This window comes from Sturnus vulgaris, chromosome 6 (genome assembly GCF_052056855.1).
Source record: "Sturnus vulgaris isolate bStuVul1 chromosome 6, bStuVul1.hap1, whole genome shotgun sequence".
Classification (NCBI taxonomy): Eukaryota; Metazoa; Chordata; class Aves; order Passeriformes; family Sturnidae; genus Sturnus; species Sturnus vulgaris.
In genome coordinates this window covers 25,726,319-25,749,997 of record NC_142248.1, presented here as the reverse complement: position 1 = coordinate 25,749,997, position 23,679 = coordinate 25,726,319, and the positions used below count along the sequence as shown (strand labels likewise).

Genomic DNA, 23,679 nt, shown 5'->3' with positions numbered 1-23,679 from the left:
AACAGCACTTGCTGAAAGCTTGTCAAGAACTTTTTTGGAAGTTTTAATATGAACAAGTTACACTGAGTGCTATTTTTCTCAGTTCAAAGAACTCTAATAGATATGACATAATAGATTATTCATTTTCTTATGGCTATTTGAGATCAGATACCTCCCTATTAACCTACTCAGACATTGCCTTACCAAGTTAATGCTGGACCCTCAAAAGGCACATGTACCATAGAGATCTCTGTTGCTTGCTCCCAGACACATTGCATAGTCAATGAGAATGGCAAGGATTGGAAAGGGACAGAGGTGAACTCCCAACCAGAATGACAACACCATTCCAAGCACGGCTGCTGAGGCTACATTCCTGGGAGCTCCAGAGACTTATACTACTGTATGGATACCAGAAACATTTCTCACAAAAATGGGAATGAAAAACTAGCTTCCCAACTGCTTTGGAAGGAGGTATGTATTCAGAGCACCCCAACCTTCAAGACAAAACTTGGCACAGCACAAGGAACCAATGCACAAAGACATTCAATTCTCACGTAGAAGTTCTTGCCCTTCGGGGGAAAAAAACCACAAACCAAAAATCCCCACAAAAATACAGTCCACAGTAACACCAGTATTTTCAAAAGTCACTCTTTCATATACCCCCTCCAAATCAATAGTCCTAATCTTATCATGAAACATAATTAAATCCATATATCAAGTCCTTTTCATACCAGCCAGGTACTTTCCAACAAGGTAGACTAACTCCAAGTTTCTGGAATGGCTTTAAACAATTGTACTATTTTTATTATTATGTAAGTAATGTTCTAATCTTCAAGCCAATTTATTTTAGAATGCTTTTCAAAAAATACTATCATATTTCAAGTGGTTTAAACAGAGAAGTGAAAGGGGGAAAATAATAATTCAGAGTTTCCTGTCTACAAATGTATAAGAAAGTAGTTTAATTAAATTACCCTGATACAAGCCCTTTCTCTACTCTCCTCTAAGTTTTCAATCCCTTAATTCTCCTGTCCTAAAGCCATCAAAACCCTTGAGTTTCATCACTCCCATCTCAAGCTTTTCCCCCTTTCATCTCATACCAACAATCTTTGACTTCCCGGCTCTCTCCAGGTGCTTACTAAATCCTCTCCCTCATATTTCTGTGTCTCATCTGCTACTGCCTTCCCTCTCCTGGTTCAGGCCAAATCCTGGTCTGCACAAATCTAAAACCATGCAGTACTCCCAGGCAGCTTCAACAGTACCTATTCTTTTGCAAATCACTTTCCAAACTGCCAGCCTACTCTGCAATTCCCCCACTTCTATTTATTCAATGCCCCTGCCTCAAATCCACATCCATGCCTAGCAGTCCAAAGTCAGATATCCTGGTTCCAGGTCCTTCAACAATAAGCCCAAGCCTTGCTGCCCTACTATTATGTTTTTATTTTATCAATATACCTCTTACTGCCCTTGTTGTCATGGCAGCCCTGTCTTCACACTAAACCCCTGGGTCCTTCTTGCAAGACTGACTTTAAAATCCAGGCTGGATCAAAAAAATAGTCAGAATGATTCTTTAATGACTGAAAGAAGAGTAGAATATGTCCATATAAAAAAAAAAAAAAAAAAAAAAAAGGCAGTAACTGCATGCTTTAGTTATGATACATTGGGCTTTGCAGCTACATCTGAACCTTCCAAAACATCACTGTTTCAAGTGTGCTTAAAATAATGGTCTCATCTCAGAAATTGCTATGTGCCATAAATTCAGTACTGAAGAAACAGATTGCCTTAAAAACTGTTCTCAACTAAATCCAAATTTTCATACTAAGCACGATTCAGATTCAGATTTCATCTCTCCAAAGGCATTATTTGAAAGACATGGCCAGAAAAATCACCATAGAGAGCAGATGTCTAGAACTAAATGGGCATAGGCTCAGGAAGGAAACTCATTGTCAGATAGAACTCCAGCTCTAAACTTCTCACTGACTCGTGAATTCCTTTCTACATGGACCTTTTTCATGATGACAGAAGATGACAAAGACATAACCCAACACATGTTTCTATATTTCACTACTGAAACAAAGCCTGTGCAAACACTGCATAGTTGAATACAAAATACATCAGAGTCAGAAAATCGGCAGTGTCTGCTAGGAGCTGAGGTGTCTTTTGTTTGCTTGTTGCAAAGCAAATTAGCACCATATTTTTCCTACTATGCAATTCCAACGTCTTCTGTTGGAAAGCATCTTGGAAGAACCCAGAAGCAAAAGCAATGCAGACACAGCCAATACATTTGCAGGCTACCCATGCACTTCACAGCCACTTTCACTCTTGAGTATAGCTACATAGCATGACTGCTGGCTAAACAGGCTTCAGCTGCCACCAGACTATGCTTCTTTGCCACCCAACACAGCCGTGCTCAGGAAACTGCACTGCCCTTCCCATGCAGATCTTTCTGAATTCCTCTCTTAATTCTCCCTTCCATACTTTCTAATTTATCTAGGCCTAACTAGCCATGGTAGGAATACAGGAGTTTAAAAATCATTTAATAGCTCCACAAATGGCTGCAAGAAGACACATTGGGTTCTCTAGACCTAGCAAACCACAGCAGTTGCAGCAGAATGGGTGATGAATGATTTTAGGGAAAAAGTCTATGAACTTATTTTTCAAAGTTCTTTTCTGGAAAGACTGAAATGAAATATAAAATAGAAATGAAAAATTTCAATTTTTTTCCCAAGTATTTGTTGAGATACTAACTTTTACCCAAGGAGGCAATTTCCATCATATATTTAGCTTTCAAAAATTAGCATTTCCTAAATGAAAATGTTTCATTTCTGAGAACCAGACTGACAGCTCTGAGTATTACTAGACAAGCAAACAAGAACAAATTGTCTAAATAGGATCTGGCCTTATGCAAGACCAGGCCTCAGCATCACTAGTATAGCCAGTGCTTACATTCTCTCCCAAATCCATCAACAAGAAGGGACTTTATTTTTTGACATATCCTTTAAAAATTGAAGACCTATCTGCAAAGAAAAATCTATTCAGTTTCCTAAAGTTATAAATGTACCTCACATTTTGAAATAAATATATTGCCAGATATTTAAAATCCAAACCTATAAAAATAGAATTGAGAGAAGCAAATATCAGCAGCTGTTGCAACTATTAAGCATGTCTCAGAAAATACAGCAAAACATAACCATTAAAACAGTAATTCCAAAATACAAGAATCAGACTAAGACATGCAAATTGTTTGTCTCCAGCAAGTAAAGAGAAAAAAATTACTGTCCAAGGCAAACTGCCTATGCTAGAAAATCTGCAGTTGGCAGCTTAATTAACTGAAAAGTGCTCAACTTGAACACCTTTGATGAGTTCAACTATAGTATACTATAAAGTTAAAAAAAAATTGTATGTAGCCATTTAGGACATAATTCAACAAGAAATATGAAACTAAGTGGAATTCTACCAGAACTCAATGTATATTTCATGTGTATCACCATGTTTGACAAAAGGATTATCATTCCCCATGCTAGTAAGTACTTCATTGTGTCTTCACAGTGTTATTGGAATATAAAATTTACATCAGAACCCATTCTTCAGTCTTTCATTGCCAGCACTGTGATGACACACTGGAGGAATGAGGAAGCAAATTGCATGGAAGCACAAATCTGAGGAGACTTGGGTTTATTGTTCAGTAAGACAAAGCATGGATTCCATTTTTTATAACATACTTTCTAATCCTCTACCTTTTCTCCTATAAAACGACTTCAAGATATTCTTGTCATCTCACAAAAAATCAAAATTTTGGTGACTGTAAATACTTCGAAACAACAGTACAGATGAATTTTCATGAGATTTACTGCTTGCAGCATCTCTCAGCCCAGCCCAGTGCTCACACAGATGCCTGTAACAAACTTCTCCCTTGCACAGGGATTATTTCAGTGCTTACATACCTGCTGTGTAAGGAGACTGACATGGCTTGGTGGGGAATACTGGCAGGCTGTTTGCTTTTCTGCCAACTGCTGCAGTTCTGCTGCTACCACACTGGGGCCATGACGTTTGCCCTGGGAAGAAGCATGTTCTGCATCTTTGTGCATCCTGGCTGAGCCCACACACTGCCCACTTGAACTGCGATGGAGACCTACCAAACAAACATTTCAAAGTGCTTAATGAGTGATATGTCAGACACTCAGCCTGCTGACCACAGACACACAAAAGCAGGTAGGATACCAAGAATAAAACAGAATACAGCTACTCTGAATGGATATTGCCCGTGTGAACAATCAGCAACTCCAAGCCCACATTCTCTTTATTACAATGTATCTAATGGCACCCAATTCCAGAGACACTGGCAGCTGTTACCCAAGTTAAATCTGGAAAGTTTTTCCTTAAAAACAAGTGGATCTCTTTAAGTAAGCTACTCAGTTGGGAAGTAAGATGTATTTTAATGCTAGAGGGGTTGTCAATATATATACAACAAACCTAGTAAACATGTGCTGACCCTGACACACAATCTAGAACAAAAAAAACCATGAAAATACAAAAAAAATTAGTAATATCAGGATCACAGCTGTTAGCCTGTGTGTGGTTCCCAAAAGTTTCCACATAGATTACAGTCTGCACGCAAATTCCTGCAGTTTCTCCTGCCCTTTGGATTCTTTACACTCTAAAGCTGCATTGCTTAACTGTGTTCTACCGCAGCATGATAGATGAGACATCTCTAAATCTTGGTTTTTGGATATGGCAGTGCTGAAACACCCTAGAGAATGAGATATTGTAATAATTCATTTAGATCCTTCTTTTCTGGAGGTCTTGACACACCTTTAAGTATTCAACACTTATGTGGTTTCATTACAAGACTTCTATGCTTGATAGGCAACCAGAGAACTAAGAACAGCACACAGACTGAGACAGGACTTCTGCTAATGAAAACAACATTAAACCCACTAAAGACAGATGAGATCAGTAACATAAAGAAAATACACAATACTCAGTTTCACAGCTCTTTTTGAATGAGTTCAAAGGCTGAGTTCAAAGCAGGAGGCCAGGGGAAACCTTATCACTATAACTACTAGAACAGAGGTTTTGTGAGGCAGGAGTCAGCCTCCTCTCCCAAAATAAACAGGACAAGAGGAAACAGCCTCAAGTTGCACCAGGAAAGGTTTAGATTGAATATTAGGAAAAACTTCTCCACCAAAAGGGTTGTCAAGCACTAGAACAGGCTGCTAGGAAATGGCTGAGTCACCATCCATGAAGATATTTAAAAGACATGTAAATGCAGCTCTTAGAAACCTGGTTAATGCTGGGCTTGGTAGTGTTAATTGCTGAACTTGGTAATCTGAAAGGTCTTTTTCAACACAAGTGATTCTATGATTGCCTGTTCATTTGGTCAGTAAAAGGGCATTTGCCTACCAAGGGCTGCATCCTGCACTCCTGCTTTCTGTGAGAAATTTAGCACCATCCAACAAGACTCAATTCTGGAAATGCAAAATTTCTATCTACTCCACAATAGAAATGACACAATCTCTGTACTGAACCAGCAGGCTGTTATGAATCCCAGAACACTCACCTACTTTTGCAGAGGACAATCTTTGGCTGTAGATCTGAGCAGCTCTCTGAAAAGATGAGAATGGGCTAACGGTGTAGGTACCAGAACGACGATGTAACCCTGCAAGGCTACAGGTCTCAGTGGACACTGGGTTTGTGAGGACAGAAGAACTGTCAGGAGCTGTGCTCTGCAAGGAGGGTAGTGGGGGTGGGGACTGAATCAGTCTGGGACCAGCTGGAGGAGCTGGCAATGAAGGGTGACCAGCCACATTTGAACTTTCAGAGGCTGCAGGCTGAGGTGGCATCCCAGAACTGGTGCTTCTCTGGAACGTGGCACCAGGAACAGAGGAAGAAGCACCAGGAGGGCTGCACCGAGGTAATTTCGCTTCGGCATTTAAGCAGAGGGAGAGTCCTTCTGGAACTATACAAAGATAACGAAGATGCTGTATGAGAAAAAAATCTGCTTTTTAAGTAATTTGATAATATCAACACACCAAATTCCTGTATTCAGATACAGTGAAGCCAAAATGACCTCATCTACCAGCAGAGACAAGAAGCAGCTTCACATGATAAATATTCTGTTTCAAAGCCTGCCGTATCTAGATCATCCCACTCAGGGAGGGGCAGCTAACTCTCCCATTGCTACTCTACAGCATCTTCTCTTGTGTTTAAAATTAAAATTAGGCATTTGGATCTCTCAGTTTGAACCCAAAGGTTCCATTAAAAACAGCATATGCAATCAGTTTGGGTTTTTTAATGCTAATTTAAGTCAGTTCACTTACAGCTTGGTTTAGCTTCTTTGGGTTTGCAGGCTTTTAGTGCTCCTTCTGCAGACAGATCTGCAACTGAACTTTTGGGATGATCACCTTTTATTTTTTTCACCATCTCTGGATGCTCTATAACAAAATCAAGGAGTTAGGAAGTAGAATATTGCAAATCACTAGAACAAAGCTGCAGAATTTACCCTTGTTGCAGTTGACTTTATTGATAATACTTCCTGTAGACCACACAACTTCATCGATTACAATCATGCTGTCATGTAAAGTAGCATGAACTACTAGATGCATATGGCTGGCACACCCTTCCATGGAATGCCTAATTAGGCTCAAATATACAGTCTCTGCCCTCCAATGGATACACTTGCTGCAGGCAGCAAAATCTAGGACCTTGATTTTTTTCATCCTCTCCTTTGATTTCAAGGTTCTCTGTTCAATTCAATTCTTACTGCCTTCAGTTTGCACATTCTCATTTCAGTCATTGACTACCATATCTAGCTCCTTATAAATGCCACTCTAAGTTCAACCCATTTCACTTCAGGCAAAGAAAACAGGAGTGAAGTTACTCTAGTCTTCACATAAGACTGAGTTAATAAAGAAAAAAAAGAAAAAGATATGCAACCTCAAAAAACCTGAGCAACATTGTGGAGAGGTTATTCTTTTTCTAGAGACCTAAGGTAAACTAGATTTGTGTGGGCAACATCATTTCGGAACTGTCTGCAAAACTTACCACCTTGGGGCTGTTTCTCTGACTGGTGACCGCTGTTTCTGTGTTTTGTGTTTGTGGATTTTGTTCCTAGGAAGACACTTGCTGATTTGTTTTTGTGTGTGTAAAATGTCAGTACTTCCTCCAGGTCACTTTCACTGCAATAGGGAGAGAAGAATGGATGTAGAGTGAGGACACTAAGCTTTTCTGCATTCATGTAACAATCAAAGATAATAAACATTAAGGAAACTGAAGAGTGGACTGGAGAAAAAAAAAAAGTGATACTAGAAAAGCTAACGATTTTCTAAGTTCTACTGGGTAAGAGCGGAAGAAAGGCAACATTTCCTGGTTAAACCTGAGATTCCCACTAAAATACCATCTTCTTATGCAGTAGAAAATACAAAACATTCAGGAGCCTTCCCAGGATAACTAAAGAGCAAGTGAATACTCCAAACACATGGGGGAGATTAGCTCAACATAAGAGATTCCATTCACAGCTAAATTTGTGAATCTTCTGCAGGTGCTCTTCAGAATGAGCAACTATTTTCTCACGAGAGAACTCAGGTCAATCTCTGTTTCATAGTCACCATTTGTAGTTTTTATTCAGCAGCAGGGGTAAGAAGAATAAAGAAGGCCAAAGCTTGTTAATTAGCCAAAACTGCAGGACAACCAGAACAGTCAATATTTTTGTTAAACTCACAAAACTTGTATTTTTCTCATTTTCTTTACAAGAACAAAGTGGGATAGCCCCAATATTCTAAACATCTATTAGTCCCAAACCAGTATCAGTTACTTGGCCATTCTTATTAGAGCTTGTGCAAGCTGTCGTTCCAGTTGTTTGCTATCTAACATGCTTTCCTTTTGCTTTATAGTGTGGCCTCAGCACCAGTGAGTGGCTGTATGGCATGGCAAACACCAAAGCAAGTAGTACAGTGGCAGCAAAACTACAAGAAAATGTAACACAGGAATATAAATTAGTAGTGCAGCAGTTAGAATATTTCAAAATATCCTCTGAATATCACAATTGTAACTAGTATTAGCTAGCTGAAGCTCTGAAAAAAGTCATGTCTAAAGATGATACACTGAAATTTGCAGCATGCCCTGAAGATCCAGACTTCATTTTTTCTCCCAGAATAGAAGTGAAGAGAAATATAAGAATGAGAAGTTGTTGGTAGAAAGGGGCTTTAAGCTTTTAAATTAATTTACCAGTATGTATGTGCTTTTACAATGCACTGAGGACATTTAGAATCAGTGGTCATAGCATATGTGCAACTAAACACAATTATGTCCATGTGATATCAAAGTAAGAGAGTCAATGAAAATCTCAATTACCCATTTTCTCCACTGTTGCATTCACAGTACTGCAGAATGAACACTCAGTGGATATCTACCCCTTTACTTGGCTCCAAATGACTTCCTCACTGATTTAAGCTTGAAGCACAGTGCCAAGTAGTGTCAGATACCAGTTTTCAAACACACCTCATACTTCCTAAGAAGCGGAAAGATCATCGCTAGAAATTGTCTGATCACAAGCAAACTACTCTGTATCACCCAGTCAGACAACCCAGCAAAAATCTCCAGTCCCAGCCTAGAGTGTGCATCAGGCCATGATGGCGTGGTAGCCAATAGCACAAAAACACAAGAACTTGCAGCTCTGTTTCATGCAGCCATCTCTTAACATTTCTGGCAAAAAGGAAAATGACCTGCCTAGGAAACAACAGACATTTCAGTGGCCAGAATGATGAGAGAACCAAAAGCCTGCCATAGGCCTATGCAATATGCATTTCCAGCAAGAGCAGTAGATCCTATAGTGCATGGTAGTCAGGTATCTTTATTTGAAGATTTTTCTGCAATCCTGTAAATCTGTTGCAGTAATGACTCCATCAACTATATTAGCAAAAGGTAAAATACTTGTTTTCATAAGAATGTATCAAGACAGACTGTGAAACCACCTGAACTTACTTAGGATGCTTCAGCTACCACCCACTTCTAATCATTCTCAATTAGTGCTATCCAAACAGAAAAAGAAAGAATACTGTAAGAAGCAGTCACGAAAAAGAAAAAGTGGCCAGCAATCTTCACAGAAAAAGGAAGATAGGCATTAAAAAGGCAGGTAAACTCGGTGCAGATATTTTCAGGGATTCTTGCCCATATAGGCATGTCATACATTGACCAAATAATTGAGTCAAGAGGAATTGCTTTTTGTACTCAGGAATCAGAAACTTTGAAAACATAATTGTGGTTCACTGAGTAATTTCAGACTTCTCCAGATAGTTAGATAGTTATAATACCATTGTTTTTCATACAATGCTACAGGCCCTAAGGAATACTTAACTATTTTCAAAATATGTTTCTTACCAGACTCTTTTAAGTTTACAGCAGATAAAGTGCAGTGATAGAAAATTCTGCTTTTCCATTGTGAAATTAACTGGTTACACTGAACTGCCTTAGAAGGCCAAATAAGAGGCCTAACTCCCTTCCTTGCTGATCTCAAAATCCAGACCTGGAAAATTCCTGAAGAGAGGCAGCAAGCATGAGATTTGTTTCTGAGAGCAGAAACTTGAGTCAGAGCTGTAACACCTGTTCAACCACAGCAGCTCAAGATCATCTGAGCAGCAGTTCTAGTTTCATTCTCCTTCCAAAGTACTGCTTTATTTTGTCCAGCATCACAGGGAAGGAAACCATTAACTCACCAGCAGCAGTTTGAAATTTCTGTCCTTTGGGAAGCTACTTAATGGTCAAAACATTTATTGTATGTTCTTCTCTATGCACCAGATGCTGATGTTACAAGTGTTTGGTTGCTGAAGAGAGACAAGAGAAGACAAGCTCTCTGTCCCTCAGCAGGAACAGGTCCTACAGTCAACAAAGGTACCTAGAGGCTCTAGATCAACCAAATCATCTTTAGAACAATGCTTCAAGGCTGACAGATCACTTATCAAAGGGAATAAAATCTATTCCTACCTTGCTCTGGCAATGAAGTTCTGAAAATCTTTAGGATTCACTCCCTCCTCCTCTTCTTGTTTCTTTTTTGATTGTTTCTGAACCATCTGCTCTGTTTCCTGTTAATAAGCAGTATCAGTAAGTGCCTCTATGTTCCATGGCATAGCTATAGCTCCCAGAATACAAAAACCAATTCCAGAGGATCTAAGAAAAAAAGAGCATCGCTATGCGCAACAACATGAACAAATACGGAGAGCCCCAGAGACAACATCCTAAGCATACACTAAAGTCCAGTTCTCCACCTGACACAACTGATTTGCTGAGAAAAGGTCAAGTTTTCAGAAATGTGTGGTGTTCCTTCAACTACACTCTTTGCTAGAACATAAGGAAGTATGGAAGGGAAAAAAAATTAAATCATTCTTCACAGATATTAGGTCCCCTCTCTACTTTGTTGTTTCTGCCACAGAGTTCCTCCAAACAGCTTTTTTTTGTGCATTTGTCCCAGAAGTAGAGAGATAGAAGGAGGGGAAAAAGTGTAAAATTAATCTTAGAGAAACTGATGGATATCTGTAAAAAATCAACAGATTTTCTACTATAAACTAGTAGTTCTCTTGAATTAATTTCTTTTGTCAAGCAGCAAATTGCTGAGGGCTTATACACATACCAAAACCCCAGTGCTTTAGCAAAGACTAAGAAAGTACAACAGTACAGCCTATGGCAAACATGTTTATACACTGAAATATACTGGAATGAATGGTAAGCCTTTGTGGGTGAAAATGGGAGCAAGTTTGCAGATATAAATGGTCTATTTTACACCAGGAGAACTGTTGGCACTAGAGGGTGGATTGACACAAACATATTTGTTCATTAAAAAAACCTTCAGACTTGTCTGAAATGCTAGTACCAGCTTAAAAGTTTTCTCTGACCAGACTTGACCTCCACTTCATTTCTTCCTGCTGTTAACATGAGCATTCCCAGGAAAAAAGGGTCAGATCTATCTTTTGATAATTTAAGACAGGGAAGAAAAAGCCGGTTTGGGACATCTTTACCCTTTACTACTTAAGTAAATGTCTGGATAACATGTGATTTGTTTTACTTAATTTGCTGGAGCTGTATTTTTCTCTTCTGTGTCATTACAGATGATATATAATGGCATGTAGGAGTCCCTATTAAATCTGAAGTTACAAGCCAATGAAAGAAGTCTGTATGTTGGAATCAGAAATCAAAAAACCTCACAGCCTAACAGTCTCTCAAGGGCTTAAACATGTACACCCTGAAACCTCAAGTGATATGTTCTCACTTGTTTTAACTGAGAAAATATGTTTACAATTATGATTTATTGCCAGTTACACAGCTTTATTTTGTGAATTTACTCAGGAGTTAGCAGAAAATCCTAATGTTTGAATACAATTTGACTGGAAATTATACCCAAAACAGCTGCATTCTTCACTCACCACAGAGCCACCCAAGTGTTTTGTGGTTCCTTCTAACAGAGTACTTCAGTGAGCATTAGGCATACAAGGCACTCCCTGGAACAGATTTGGTTCAACACCAACCTTGATTAGACAGATCAAGTTACCAGATGTCAGTTCTGACAAGGTAATGTAAGTGAATATCCTCTCCTAAGGAGTAGAAGCTTGGAGGCCTCTGCACAGCAGCCTCTGAAAGCTGAATTTCAATTAGCCTTGTTCTAACACTGAAGAAATGCAAGGAGGCAAAGGAAAGGGGAAGCTGTCCCTGCAGAACGAAGATTAGGTTGAAACCACTATGTTAAGAACAGCACTTCCTACATCTGAATATGTGAAAATTATTTAAATTAGGACCTCCATCTCCTTAACACTGAGCATGCAGAGCACCTTACTACAGATAAGTAGCAGTCCCTCAGTATACCAAGTAAATAGTAAAACTCATATTTCATGCTGTTCTGTATAAAATAAAATATCTTTAAAGAAGCCCCACAAAAATAAAAAGTGGAAAGAGGCATCAAAAAGCACTAGAATCAATGACAAGGCAAAGAAAAAGCAAACTGTCAGGTAAATTCCACTTCATTTCAGCACTTCTTTTTATGCACATAATTACTAGCCTGCACATATTACGTAATAATATTGTTGTCTGACAATTTCAACAAAGTACCATTATTGGATGCACAGCTGCAAGCAGATCATGTAAATAACAGAAGAGTGTCTTTGAAACAGCCTGCACAAGACACTCTGTAAGAAGAAAAGAGAAACCAAAAAAATAATTAAAAAAAGAGTAAGTCACCTTCTTATAACAGATGATGAAGTCGCCCAGCTGGCGGGCCAGGATACGACGACGATCAGTTAGTCCTAAATGACGGCTGGGGAGCAGCAGCCTCAAGGAGTGACGGAGGTTGCTGGCAGCTCGCTTCAGAAAGCGGACAATGAGCTCCTGCAAGCAAGAGAGATGGAGTTAACAACGTGCCATCTGCAAGATGTGGGGAGAAGAGAACACAGATACTACAGCAGCTAAGGACTGGCAGGAACTAAACATATTGTCCTGAGAAAATGAGCTGAAACCGGCAGGCAAAAGCATTCTGCAATACTTACTTTTAACACAGCCCTATAAATCCAATGTGGGGGAGAAAAACAATGGTGTATGTTGCCTGGGGTTGGTCAGAATTTTAAACACTTAAGAAGTGTTTGTCTCAAAAGCATGGCAGATAAAGGAAAAAAATAACCAGTCAGCAAAATGCAGTGACACATAATAACCCGTAAAGTGCAATATCTTATGAGAATATTTCCAAAAACCCACCTGCAATGTATTCAAGAAGGCCTGTGAAAAAGTGCACTGACATTAAACTCTCTCAGAAGTGCCACAGGAAAGGGCTCTTGGTCAGATATCTCCACTATAGTGGGTAGCCCCATTTCATCATTTTTCGTATATATATATATATATATTTATCAATAGATATACGTGTGCACCACATCCTCTCCACAGCAATAGATGAATAGATGTCTATATGTACAGCCATGTAATTCCAGTCCCTCACCATGTCTGCTTGACCTCTGGTGGAGGAAACATATGGCAAGGCAGATGCTAAGGCAAGATGCATCCTGTGGGTGTTTTGAACCCTTTCTGTCTCGCCTCTGGATTTGCTTTTGCTTAGGAGCTCTGCTAATGCATAAATGAGCAGCCTCACAGCCAAACTATTGGATTTCACAGCTCGCCTCTCACTGCCATTACTCCAGGCTGGTTTGATCTGTTATTTTAAACATTATTCTTCACAGTACAGCAGACAAAGTGACTCTCAAAAAGCCCATTTTAATTTCCACTTGGAAAGAGCAGAGGTAACATTTTCCACTGAATTGAATGATTATTCTTGACACACAATTTTATCTCTGAACTACATTGGCTGTTTCCCTGCAACACACACTCAATGAGAATACATGCAGAAAGCTCAAGAGCCTACTGTACAAAACTCTTTTAGGAAGGTTTGTGAAAGGATCTAGGCTTGTTGCACTTTTTAACATTCATACATATCAAACAAAGGACTTTAAAATACTGCCTAGAAAAATCAATCACTTTTATTTTCTCTTCTCAGAGGCTTTTACTTTAATTTCCTCTATCTAGAATGCAAGTAAGATTCATAAACATAGACGTCTGGATATATTACAACAGTACATAAGAGAAAAAGCTTAACTGGATACCCACTCTATTTGAGCAGTTGAATACTTGTGTTAATGCATCAGAAACCAGATCCTGACAAGTAATGTTAAAGAATCTTCTAGAGAAGAGTTCAAGAGCAGGTAAGCTCCAAAATCAGTGAAGGAGAACCAACAAGGGATCTGAGCAGCCTGAATGTCAACAAGAGTCCAGTCATTAAGAGCTGTCTATCATTGCTCTGAGGTCAGTCAGCAGTCCTACCTCATCTATATATTAAAAATACAGCACTGGCAGCTAGACAAAGATGAACAACCATCTCAGTTGGGCTTCTGTATTTGCAAGGATGGGAACTGACCTCAAAACTCTCAAGGTAGATTTCAACTTGGCTTCTCAGTCTGGCCAACACAAAGCTTCTTACCATTTGCTCATTCTCTTTGGCAGCCCAGGCAGGATTCTGGATCTGTTCACCAGCCTCCTTCATCAGTCGGAGCTGAACGTGCTGTAGATAGGCAGAGAAAGCTGTACGAGCTTGTACTTTGCTGTGGACAAAAAGAATCCATCAGCTATCTTCAGAATAGGAGTGGGAAGAGTTACAGCAGTCAGGCACAAATTATGGACCAAAGTATAGCCAGCAAGGACCTCCTAAGAACACTAATGCTGTAGCTCAAAGAAAGGAGGACCCCTTCACCCCATCAGTATTTTCAAGCAGACCTTCAGTTCACCAAGATGGAGTAGGTATTGCAGGAGGTACAGAAGATAGTAGACTCTAAGATAAATTCTAAAAATGGAATGCTCTTCCTGCCTTTTACAGCCTTGGTTACTCTCCTCTAAAAGCCAGTAACATGGACATCAGTAAAACTGTGTATTTTTAAAACAAATTCAAAGCTCTACTGGGCCCTCTGTTTTCACAAACATTTTGAACACCACAACAACAGACCATAAAATAAACAAAGGGCTTGGTACTGGTGCCAGAGTTATAACAAAGGCCCTGTAATTCCTATTGGAAATGGAAGAATTAAATCTGTGAAAGTGAGCTCTTCCCCTGCTGGCTCAGGGATACAAGCCAAATTTCATTGAGCAAGGCACCACTGAGGAATGAAGGAACATCAGCAAAATCTGCTGTGCAGCTGGCTGAACATGTTGGGAAGCTGTAAGCATGAACTGAAGAGAGGACTGGGAGGGACACATAGCTTCTCATTCCCTCACAATAGTAGCCACTTTAGTATAAGCATCTGTTCTGAGAGAAATTGCTGAAAGCTCTGCCTAATTCTGTTCATTGTCCTCTTGGTCTAAATCCCCTCCTCAAACACTCTGCTCTCCCAGCCTCTGCTTTTCCTTATAGTTTTCCCCACAGTTGCTAGAAGCTTTTCATAAGGATATAGCAGCAGATTGCCTTTAGCGTCAGCAGCAGATTTCCCTTTCTATCACAGGAAGTGTCCTAATATGTTCTATAGAATTTCAAGTTTCATTTTAAACGAACTAGAGTTTTTAACCCATTACTTTCCTGAAATATTATGCTAGAACTTACTGTTCTAATAAATAGGAACCTCCTCTTACTACCCAGCCCAGCTTCACTTATAAGCAGTTCATAACTGCTTTTTCTTTCTCCAACTCTGTCCTGTATCTTAAATATAATCCCTGATGGGTCTCCCTCCTTGAATGTCTTTATCAACAGAGTTACATCCTTTCATAGTTTTCATTTTGTTAGTGTGAACTATCCACATCTGTCAGTGTCTTCTAACAAAGCACCCACAATGATGACGTGATGAGACCAGCAGCTCACCTCCTCCTGTGTTCCACTCACAATTTGTTTTCCATGAATATGGGTGATAAAATACTCCACATGAGGTCTTAGAAGTACATCAAGTGATAAATCCTGGAACACATTTGGTGTTTTCATGCATGCATGAGCTAGGGCTTCACAAACTTCCTCTGTTCAACCAGCATGCAAGATATTTTTCCTTATAATTAATTTCTAGTCGATGAACACCCAGCTGACAGAACTTCTGCTGTAAATTATTAGTTCTTATAAGCATTGCATTGCACTTTGTGCTACTGAATTTCATCCTAGTTATATTATTTATATCCTCAAGGTCATCCAGTTTCTCATATTTAGTCCACTACTTTTCTCTCATGGTAATAACTCCCAAATTTCATTAGCACATTTGTACATTTTGTGTCATTCTTGAATTGACCATTAATGTCAGTCAGCCTCAGACCAATTTCTGAGGAACCTCACCATATTTTTTCTACTTGTTCTCTGCTTCTTACAAATATTCTCAGGTAGTTATATGGTCCTTATGACTACAGGTACATGAGTTCTTGAAAAGCTATTAAAAACTCTGTGCCACAATTAATTTTTTCTGGTTTACAGGTCTGTAAATTTCAGGAACACTGTGTTACAGCGTTACAGAGAAATCATATCACAGCAACACTTACAGAGATCAATGCATCAATTTAGGTAAAAATTGAAGTTAAAATACATTGGAAGTATCCATATATTGGCTTAATCATCAACTTTTGATGCTTCTGGAAGGTTACACAGGGCCAAAGAGGGGCTAAGCCAATCATAAGTGCACAAGAGTCTCAAGCTAACATCCTCTGTTAATTGCTGTACTGCAGCAACTAAAACATGATGAAAATACCTGGTTACAACTTCTGTCTTCCAGGAACTTCAGTGAACTCCAGAATGCACAGCACGCCTTGTAACATCTCTGAGCTCTGTATGCTACTAGTCACTACATCTACCTTTTCTTTCTAGATGTGTGGAACATTGGGAGAACTCTCTGAATCCTAGCTGAGAACTGATATTCTCTACATCAGGCCACCATGTATCAGAAAAGTGCTCACCTCAGCTCTCTAGAGCTGTCAGGTCTGGTTCAGATACAACTTGAACATCTTGTCACCAGTTCAAGATTTGTGCTTGATAAAGAGCCCACATTATCAACATGAGCACAATAATACAAATCTTGGCCTGCACCTGATACTTCTATGACTAAAAACTAAAGGGTTTTTTTTAACACTGCCTCTCTTTTGGTGAGGGGATATTGAAACCTGAGGCCTTAAATGCAGGAAAGAGTAATTTCCTTTTCATTTTACTTCCTTGGGAATGGCACAGTTGGGGGAACAAGTTTCCTTTGACTATCATTTCTTCACCAGTAACACCCAATGTGTGGAAGGTAGATATTTCCTCACCAGGCTGACTAAAGAAGAGAGAAGTCCTACTACTTATAAAAACTGACTAGAATAGGCCTGGTTTCTCTCAGATGAAAATTTTATTACTTCAGCTCCTCTGCCTGTTGAGTTCACAAGCAAAGCTTACATCAATGACAGATCAGATGGGGCCAAGCCCAGCACAGTCTTGGAACATGAGGTCACCACAAGCCTTACACCTTTCTGTGGGGATTCCCAACAGTGCTGGGTGCTGAGCAAGATTCTGCCAGGAACATCAGACAGAGCTTATGCTCTTGGCAGGAGTCAGTTCTATATATACATGGATATAGACACAGCATTGCTATATTTATCCTCAAAAGAGGTTTCAGAATCTTCCCCATCACAGCAGCAAATGTCCTTGCCACAATTAGACATCAGAACAATCCTCAAAGCCATTGAATAACCCATAGTTTCTCCCAGAAACTGAACTAAGAAAGCAACAATAAGAAACATTTTTTTCTATCTTCGGACATTTTTCACAGAAAACATAATGTTGCTTCTTGCCTAGAAGATGCAAAGTCTTCCTACACAGATATATATGATCATGCTTTCTTTTTGCACTTTGTCCATCTGCAATTAGACAGTTTTGCTAGCTACATGCAAGGGGAGGATCGTATTTCAAAACATCTACTTAAGACCTTGCTTGGTGTTTTTCCATAGAATCTCCTCCAACACATCTCTTTTTTCAAAGAAACATAGTCACGCATCAGAACATACACTATTCCACGCCATCATACTCAACAACATGCAATGAGATGTTTCAGTAATTTGCCTCTCTTAAATTACCTGCTAATTTTGCTCTCAGAGGGAGATGGCCTTGAGCAAAGACTACTACTAGACGGAAAAATTCTATCATCAAAATTAAAAGTGAAAAAATGAGAAAACTGATTTTATGGAGAGACAGCAATAGATATTCCTATCCAACCCTTCCTGGATAATTTAACTTATGTTTATAACCACTTCCTGGCAAATGCAAAGAATGAGAAGAAAACATTTGGAATTCAGTAGCAGGCAACCTGCATTAAGGCAAAGAGGCATTTCAGAAGCCTAGGCTGACAAACAGCAGTTTACATCATCAGATTAAAGAACAGCAATGGAAACTATAGGGTCATGCTTTACACTGATCCAACAGGTCAGGCATTTAGGTAAACTGCAGACTTTGCAATGGTCTCCTTTCTCTGCCAACAAGATGTTAAGGCAGCCCACAGTTAGACAAAAATCCACACCCCTTTTCTAGGGTCTTATCTCTTCACACTCATAACATGCATCCTTCACATTTTAACTCATATTAGCTTCAAGTCAAAGCTAGAGGCAATATGCAGAAAACTCTCACCTCAAGTTTCCTTGCTTTTGCAGAATCTGAAGCAAGTTAAACCGAGATTCTGAGTCTGGTTTTTGCAGAAACAGCTCTTCTCCAGCTCCAGTTTTCTTGTCACATTTTTTTGGTAACCTCTCCTTACAAGGAGTTTTCACTGAGTCAGAGAGCTTTGGCTTGTTTTTCACCTGGGTGTCCGAAAGAGAGCAAACACTTCTATCTACCTCTTCATCTTCATCTTCATCTGCATCCATCTCCTCTTCCTCCTCATCTTCTGTGTCCGACCTGAGGGACAGCTTTGTTGATTCTGATGTGCCTGTAGAAGAGGAGATATCAATTATGTTGGTTAAGAAAAAAAATTGGAGAGGACTGCTCTACTATTTATACCCTTTGGTTTACCCCTAAACGCTTTTCTGCTAGGAGCACAGAATATCACCATTTCAGAAAAGCATCTTAAGTATGACTGTTCTGTATATTCTTTCTTTCTGCTTGTCCATCAAACAGTTAAGAAGCCCATTTTCCCCATATTACAGGATACAGACCAAGATTCTTGTTTTCACCTTACAAATGAAAAAAGAATACCCACAAAATCAAAGAGGCAAAGACATTTTCCTATATTTTATCCCAAATCTTACATATATATTGACATTTATACACTCATACTTGATATATATACACACACATTTTTGTATGTTGTGTGTCAAATAAAACAAAGCTACAAAATCTAAACTTCCACATTTGCCAATAAAGATCATATACTTTAACATAGCAGCAAAAATCATAACGTCCAATCTCTCCTATTGCAGTCAGTATCACACAGCTATTAGAAAGAGTTTAGATAAAGGCAGGAACTGTCACTTGTGGGGATCATTCACCTCTGTACCCTTTTTTCCAACATCTGCTTGGATATAGATTTCTCTTCCCAACAGCTTAAGAGTCACAGCTGTCTAGGAGAACCAATCTGAAAGGTCCCCTCTTTTTTCAAAAAGCTAAAGAATTACAGAGGCATGCATAATGTTTAATTCTTTACCCAAAATGCCACAACAAGCTCATCTCCAAGTAAGCACTGATTACTAGTACTCATACACATGGGGGTATGGAAAGGTGGGAATGAAACTCAAGGCACTAAACAAACAAGAAGCTCAGAACTAGAGTGAAAAGAAAACTATTAACATTTGAAACTGAACAACCCCATTCACACACATATCAAATGAAAAAGTCCTTTGCTTGCTTGTTTTTGCCTAGCTGTTCATCTAAAACTCTAGCCATGCATACCTGATGCTCTTGTCTGTGCTGCTCTGGCCTTGCCACGATATCGCCGACGGTTCCGCAGCTCCAGTGAAACAAGCTTCCTCTCATAAAAGAGAGCATGAGAGTCCACAGCTTCCATCATCATATCTGACCTTCCATTGAGACCTGCTCTGGGAAGCATAGTACAGACATATCCCTCAGTCTCCCTTTGTTTTTCTCTCCCTGATGGTACAAGAGACCTAGTAGATCAAACTTTTTCAAGAAATATTCTTCCTGATACAGGGAAGAAACATTTACCATCAGTCTAACTCTGCTCTACTTACGCCTGTAAATGTTTGAAAAGAGTCTTGTATGTACTTCACAGAACATCATCCTTCAAAGCCCCAAGACACACTCACCTAGTGTCACGCTTTCATGGCTGAGCAGCATCTGCCCATCATGCAACAGCTCAGGGCACAATTAACAGAGGAAATTGCAAGAGTACAAAACAACGAAGGGGAATGGATAGAGAGCACATTGACACATATCCAGTTGTCTGAATCATTTATGTAAACAGCTTGTTCTTCACAGATATAAGAATTTTAACATAATAAAAGTGGAAAATGCCTAACTTTCTACAAGTTCTACCCAAGTCAAGGGATGAGGAGTCCTGCCAGATTCCTTAAGGGAAACATACAAAAGTAACAACTTTCTGCCAATGCACAAAGATCCAGAAAAGTGCTCCCTATGATATAAGTGGAAACAAGCACAGAAAATGCTTATTGTTTCATTTATCTTTTTGGATCTAACAAAGTGAATATATGAGTATATGAAGAAGAAAACCCTTGTGCATTTGACAGAGCTCAGTGATGAGGCTTATCAATATGGCAGGAATACCAAAGTGAGAAGCCTATGAGGAGAAATTTTAAGGTCCAATGAAAACATGAGCTCTCCACACATGGGTATATTCTTTTCTCACTGCATTTATGTTTCTAAAATTATTTTCATGAGTTTCAGGTAGAAAAGGTTGACTTACAACTTGAAAGATGAAGCTAAGGAAATCTAAATTTAGAATAAATCCTACAAAGCACATATTATTTAATTAAGAAGCTATTTACCGGGATCTCCTAGTGACAAACTCTCTTTTCATCTTGCCCCTACAAATACAAAAAGGTCAAAAATTTAATCAAGGATCAGCCTTGATTAAAAAGCCTCCCTAGTTTTTCACATGTACAATGGAAAGACCATATTTACAGAATTACTTGCGAGTTCTATCTTAAAGGAGAAAAGAAAAATGCTCCCAAAAGAGGGGCCCTGAGCAGCTGCATGACAACTGATGCTTGCATTTGTCTGGCTTAAGTTGGAGAAGGCATCATTTAGAAGTACTCTTTAGACACATTCCTGAATGTACACAGAAAAAAAAACTGTACAGTGCTGATGCAGGAAGAGCTTCTGTAAATATAGTCTCCTTCCTCAGCTACCTCGTCTTGACTTGGCAGTTACTTCTTAGTGGATCTCAAATTTGCACAAGCAGAATTTGGAGAATGAAGGGCATTAAACATGCAGTGAAAGACACTGCATACAATTCTCAGTGGAAGCTCAGCTAGTGGCACAAACTGTCATTTCCACCCAACCACAACCCAGAAAAAGAATAATCAAATAACGATTGCACAGGTCAAGACATAGGGATACTAAAAACGCTAGAGAATCAATTTCAGGGTTTACTTTACATGAAGACAAGCTTTAATGCCATTTGAAATTTGAACGAAAAGGTAAGTCAGAACCACCTATAATCCCTTCATAGAGAAACCTAAGTACTTGAAGTGTTTTCATGTCTATAGTAATATTAGTACTCCAACGATTCCCATGCCTTTTGAGTGTTGTCCTTTTTGCCCTTGGTTTCAGAAGAGCAACACAAATATATGAGCAACAGTCATTGGCACACTAGAGAAGAGATTCACACTTATCACCACCCCTACAAATCCCAGACTTGTGTTTATAACATTGGATAAGTAAGAAATCAATCCATTTTGCACTGTTTGTGCCCCCAAACAGAGAAACTTTTTTCTACCTGCCCTTAAACAGACGCGTAGCCAGCATGTAGTTCATTGATGTCTTGTGCTCTAGAAAAGACCTAGGGGAAAAACAAACAAACAAACGAACAATAAAAACCAAAATACAAAAACAAAACAAAAACAAAACAGGATTATCAAGACAGAACTCAACTCAATGAAAGGCAGCATAATACAGAAATAAATGATCTCTAAAAGAACATCCCAGAAGTGGATTCAGACAACATGCTGCATCATAACAGAAAAGACAAAAGGAGAAGAGCTATCAATTCTCGGCTGAAGTTCCTGGTTATGCAAGAGACAGAGAAAACATTACAGACCGGAAAAATAAATGTAGGAAAGTGTAATATGGTATAACTTTCAGAATAAGTGAGTCCTACATGCTGTTTATGGCCTAATGACAAAAGTACACCGTATGCAGCTTGAGGATGTAAAAAAGTAGTTAGCAAAAATCTGAAAGGAAGACACTTATTCTAACAGAAAAGCAATACCAGAAATAATGTCCAACAGCTTTCCATGGGGTGCAGTTATGCAAAGCAGCAGCTGATAAAAAGAAAGGATCAGAAAAAAGAATATTCAACACTTAAATAAACTTTGCCAAAACTTTTAATTTCTTTTTGAATGCCAAGATAGCTGATGTACACATATCTAACACAGAATATCCCTTAAAACGAAGCATCAGTGCCATCCTATCAGGCTTTTATTCTTACCCATAAAGGTCCCACGTTAATGGGGTAGGGAATATCCGGATGAAGCCTCCTCTCCGTTCATTTTCCTCTCTCACTCGCCGAAGAACTTTGATCTGATTAAAAAAAAAAAATAGAGAATAGCCAGCAGAATAGATAACAATGAAAAATGAACCTTCCAAAAATCTCTGAATTCTAGAAAACAAGACTATTCAGTCTTGCAAATGGACTGGGTAGACAATGATATCCGTAAGAAATTTTGCCCTGCATTTAAATTCTGAAGGAGTCTATCACTGCCTCAAGCAGATCTCTGCTTGGCATGATTGAGGGCAAGGGCAAGACCAGCAGTAAAACTCAAATTCTGTTTCAAATATTATACTTATTCTGTCACATTTTTCATTTACATGCACTTGCTCTTTGTTGAGAAAATAACCCCACATACTGCATGAAAGCCAAGGTAAATAAAAGCTATTTAATAGCCTCCTTACCTCTTCCATGGTGAGGCCTAGCACAGAGCTGCTGTGCCTTCCTGTTGCTTTTTCCCTGCCTAAGGGCATCAAGCTTTTAACTTCAGCATCGCTGGCAGACAGAGGACGGGTACGCTGTAGAGACAGTGTGAATCCAGATTTTTTTTCCTCTCTCAATTTTCATATTTAAAAAATTACATTCAAATTCCAGGACCCCATTCCCACCAGGATCTATACTCCAGAGCACTATAGCCAGAATCCACAATTCCACACTCTAGCTGTTGGCGAGTCCACACCCCAGATGTCACTAAGTGTGAGTATTCAGAACTCTTAGGTTTCAGCACAGGAGGCACAATTCAGGAATGCATACTCCCAGTATTTATACCCCTGGCCCCTTCCAGAAGAACAGAAGACATACCAAAAGCAGCAAAGTCAGAATGTCATACAGGAAAATCCTTTACCAAGGGGCATTAGAGTCAGAATTCACAGGACCCAAATAGACTTAAATTTACACATCAATGGTACCAGAACCATGATTCTCTGTTCTAGCTGTATTGCTACACTAAAACAACAGAACTGTAATTCCCTCGTGAGGTGTGTTGCAGGGAAATGTTCACCACCTGTTATTCTTTTGTTAATATACTGCTGAATGTCAACTTACTATTTCTCGAACTTAACAGATACATCCTGCAGATGTACATAGTTACATCATGCAAATTTGCATAAATATGCAAAATTTTAAAATAAGAAAAGCAATAATTTGCAGACAGTGTCACTAAGCTTATTTTTAACCTGACAGGCAGTCCCGGCCAATTCTAACAAAAGGACAGGAATTCAAAACGTCTTCAAACCATCAGGATTATAAAATTTTAAAATCCAAGCAAGACAGAAATCTTTGAACTTGTTCTCGAGTACATTTAAGATGGTCTTAGGCTCAGTTTAGATAAAATACCTCTGTAAAAACAGCACTAAAAGAGTCTACTGAGAAGGTCTAAAGCATTTATACTAAACTCAAAGTTTCTTTTAGCTCTATGCTGAGCAAAGAATGCACAGAGAGCCTTAATCTAGAAAGAAGAGAAAAACATGACAGAAACCTTAAGGTGGATAAGTCCAGGGGAATATCCCATACTGCTCAG

The 23,679-nt window shown here is 39.1% G+C and overlaps 1 protein-coding gene across 11 annotated transcripts in view; it reads right to left on the bottom strand.

Moving 5' to 3' along the window:
- The window catches only part of TTLL5 (tubulin tyrosine ligase like 5), a 120,472-nt gene that overhangs the window by 58,915 nt on the left and 37,878 nt on the right, over positions 1 to 23,679 (bottom strand). For 10 of the 11 annotated variants that reach the window (XR_015804633.1, XR_015804634.1, XM_014890043.2 and 7 more), the window contains 13 exons: positions 22,565 to 22,678; positions 22,101 to 22,192; positions 21,390 to 21,452; positions 20,437 to 20,475; positions 19,364 to 19,509; positions 18,107 to 18,404; positions 13,979 to 14,099; positions 12,199 to 12,345; positions 9,958 to 10,055; positions 7,021 to 7,154; positions 6,297 to 6,410; positions 5,537 to 5,935; positions 3,921 to 4,108 (listed from right to left, as the gene is read on the bottom strand). Coding sequence is in view for 9 of the 11 variants with exons in the window: in XM_014890043.2 (XP_014745529.1) it covers positions 3,921 to 4,108; positions 5,537 to 5,935; positions 6,297 to 6,410; positions 7,021 to 7,154; positions 9,958 to 10,055; positions 12,199 to 12,345; positions 13,979 to 14,099; positions 18,107 to 18,404; positions 19,364 to 19,509; positions 20,437 to 20,475; positions 21,390 to 21,452; positions 22,101 to 22,192; positions 22,565 to 22,678 (1,953 nt within the window). In the remaining 2 variants the exon portion in view is untranslated. The remainder of the gene's footprint in view (positions 1 to 3,920; positions 4,109 to 5,536; positions 5,936 to 6,296; positions 6,411 to 7,020; positions 7,155 to 9,957; positions 10,056 to 12,198; positions 12,346 to 13,978; positions 14,100 to 18,106; positions 18,405 to 19,363; positions 19,510 to 20,436; positions 20,476 to 21,389; positions 21,453 to 22,100; positions 22,193 to 22,564; positions 22,679 to 23,679) is intronic. The other variant, XM_088167367.1, reaches the window with a different exon arrangement.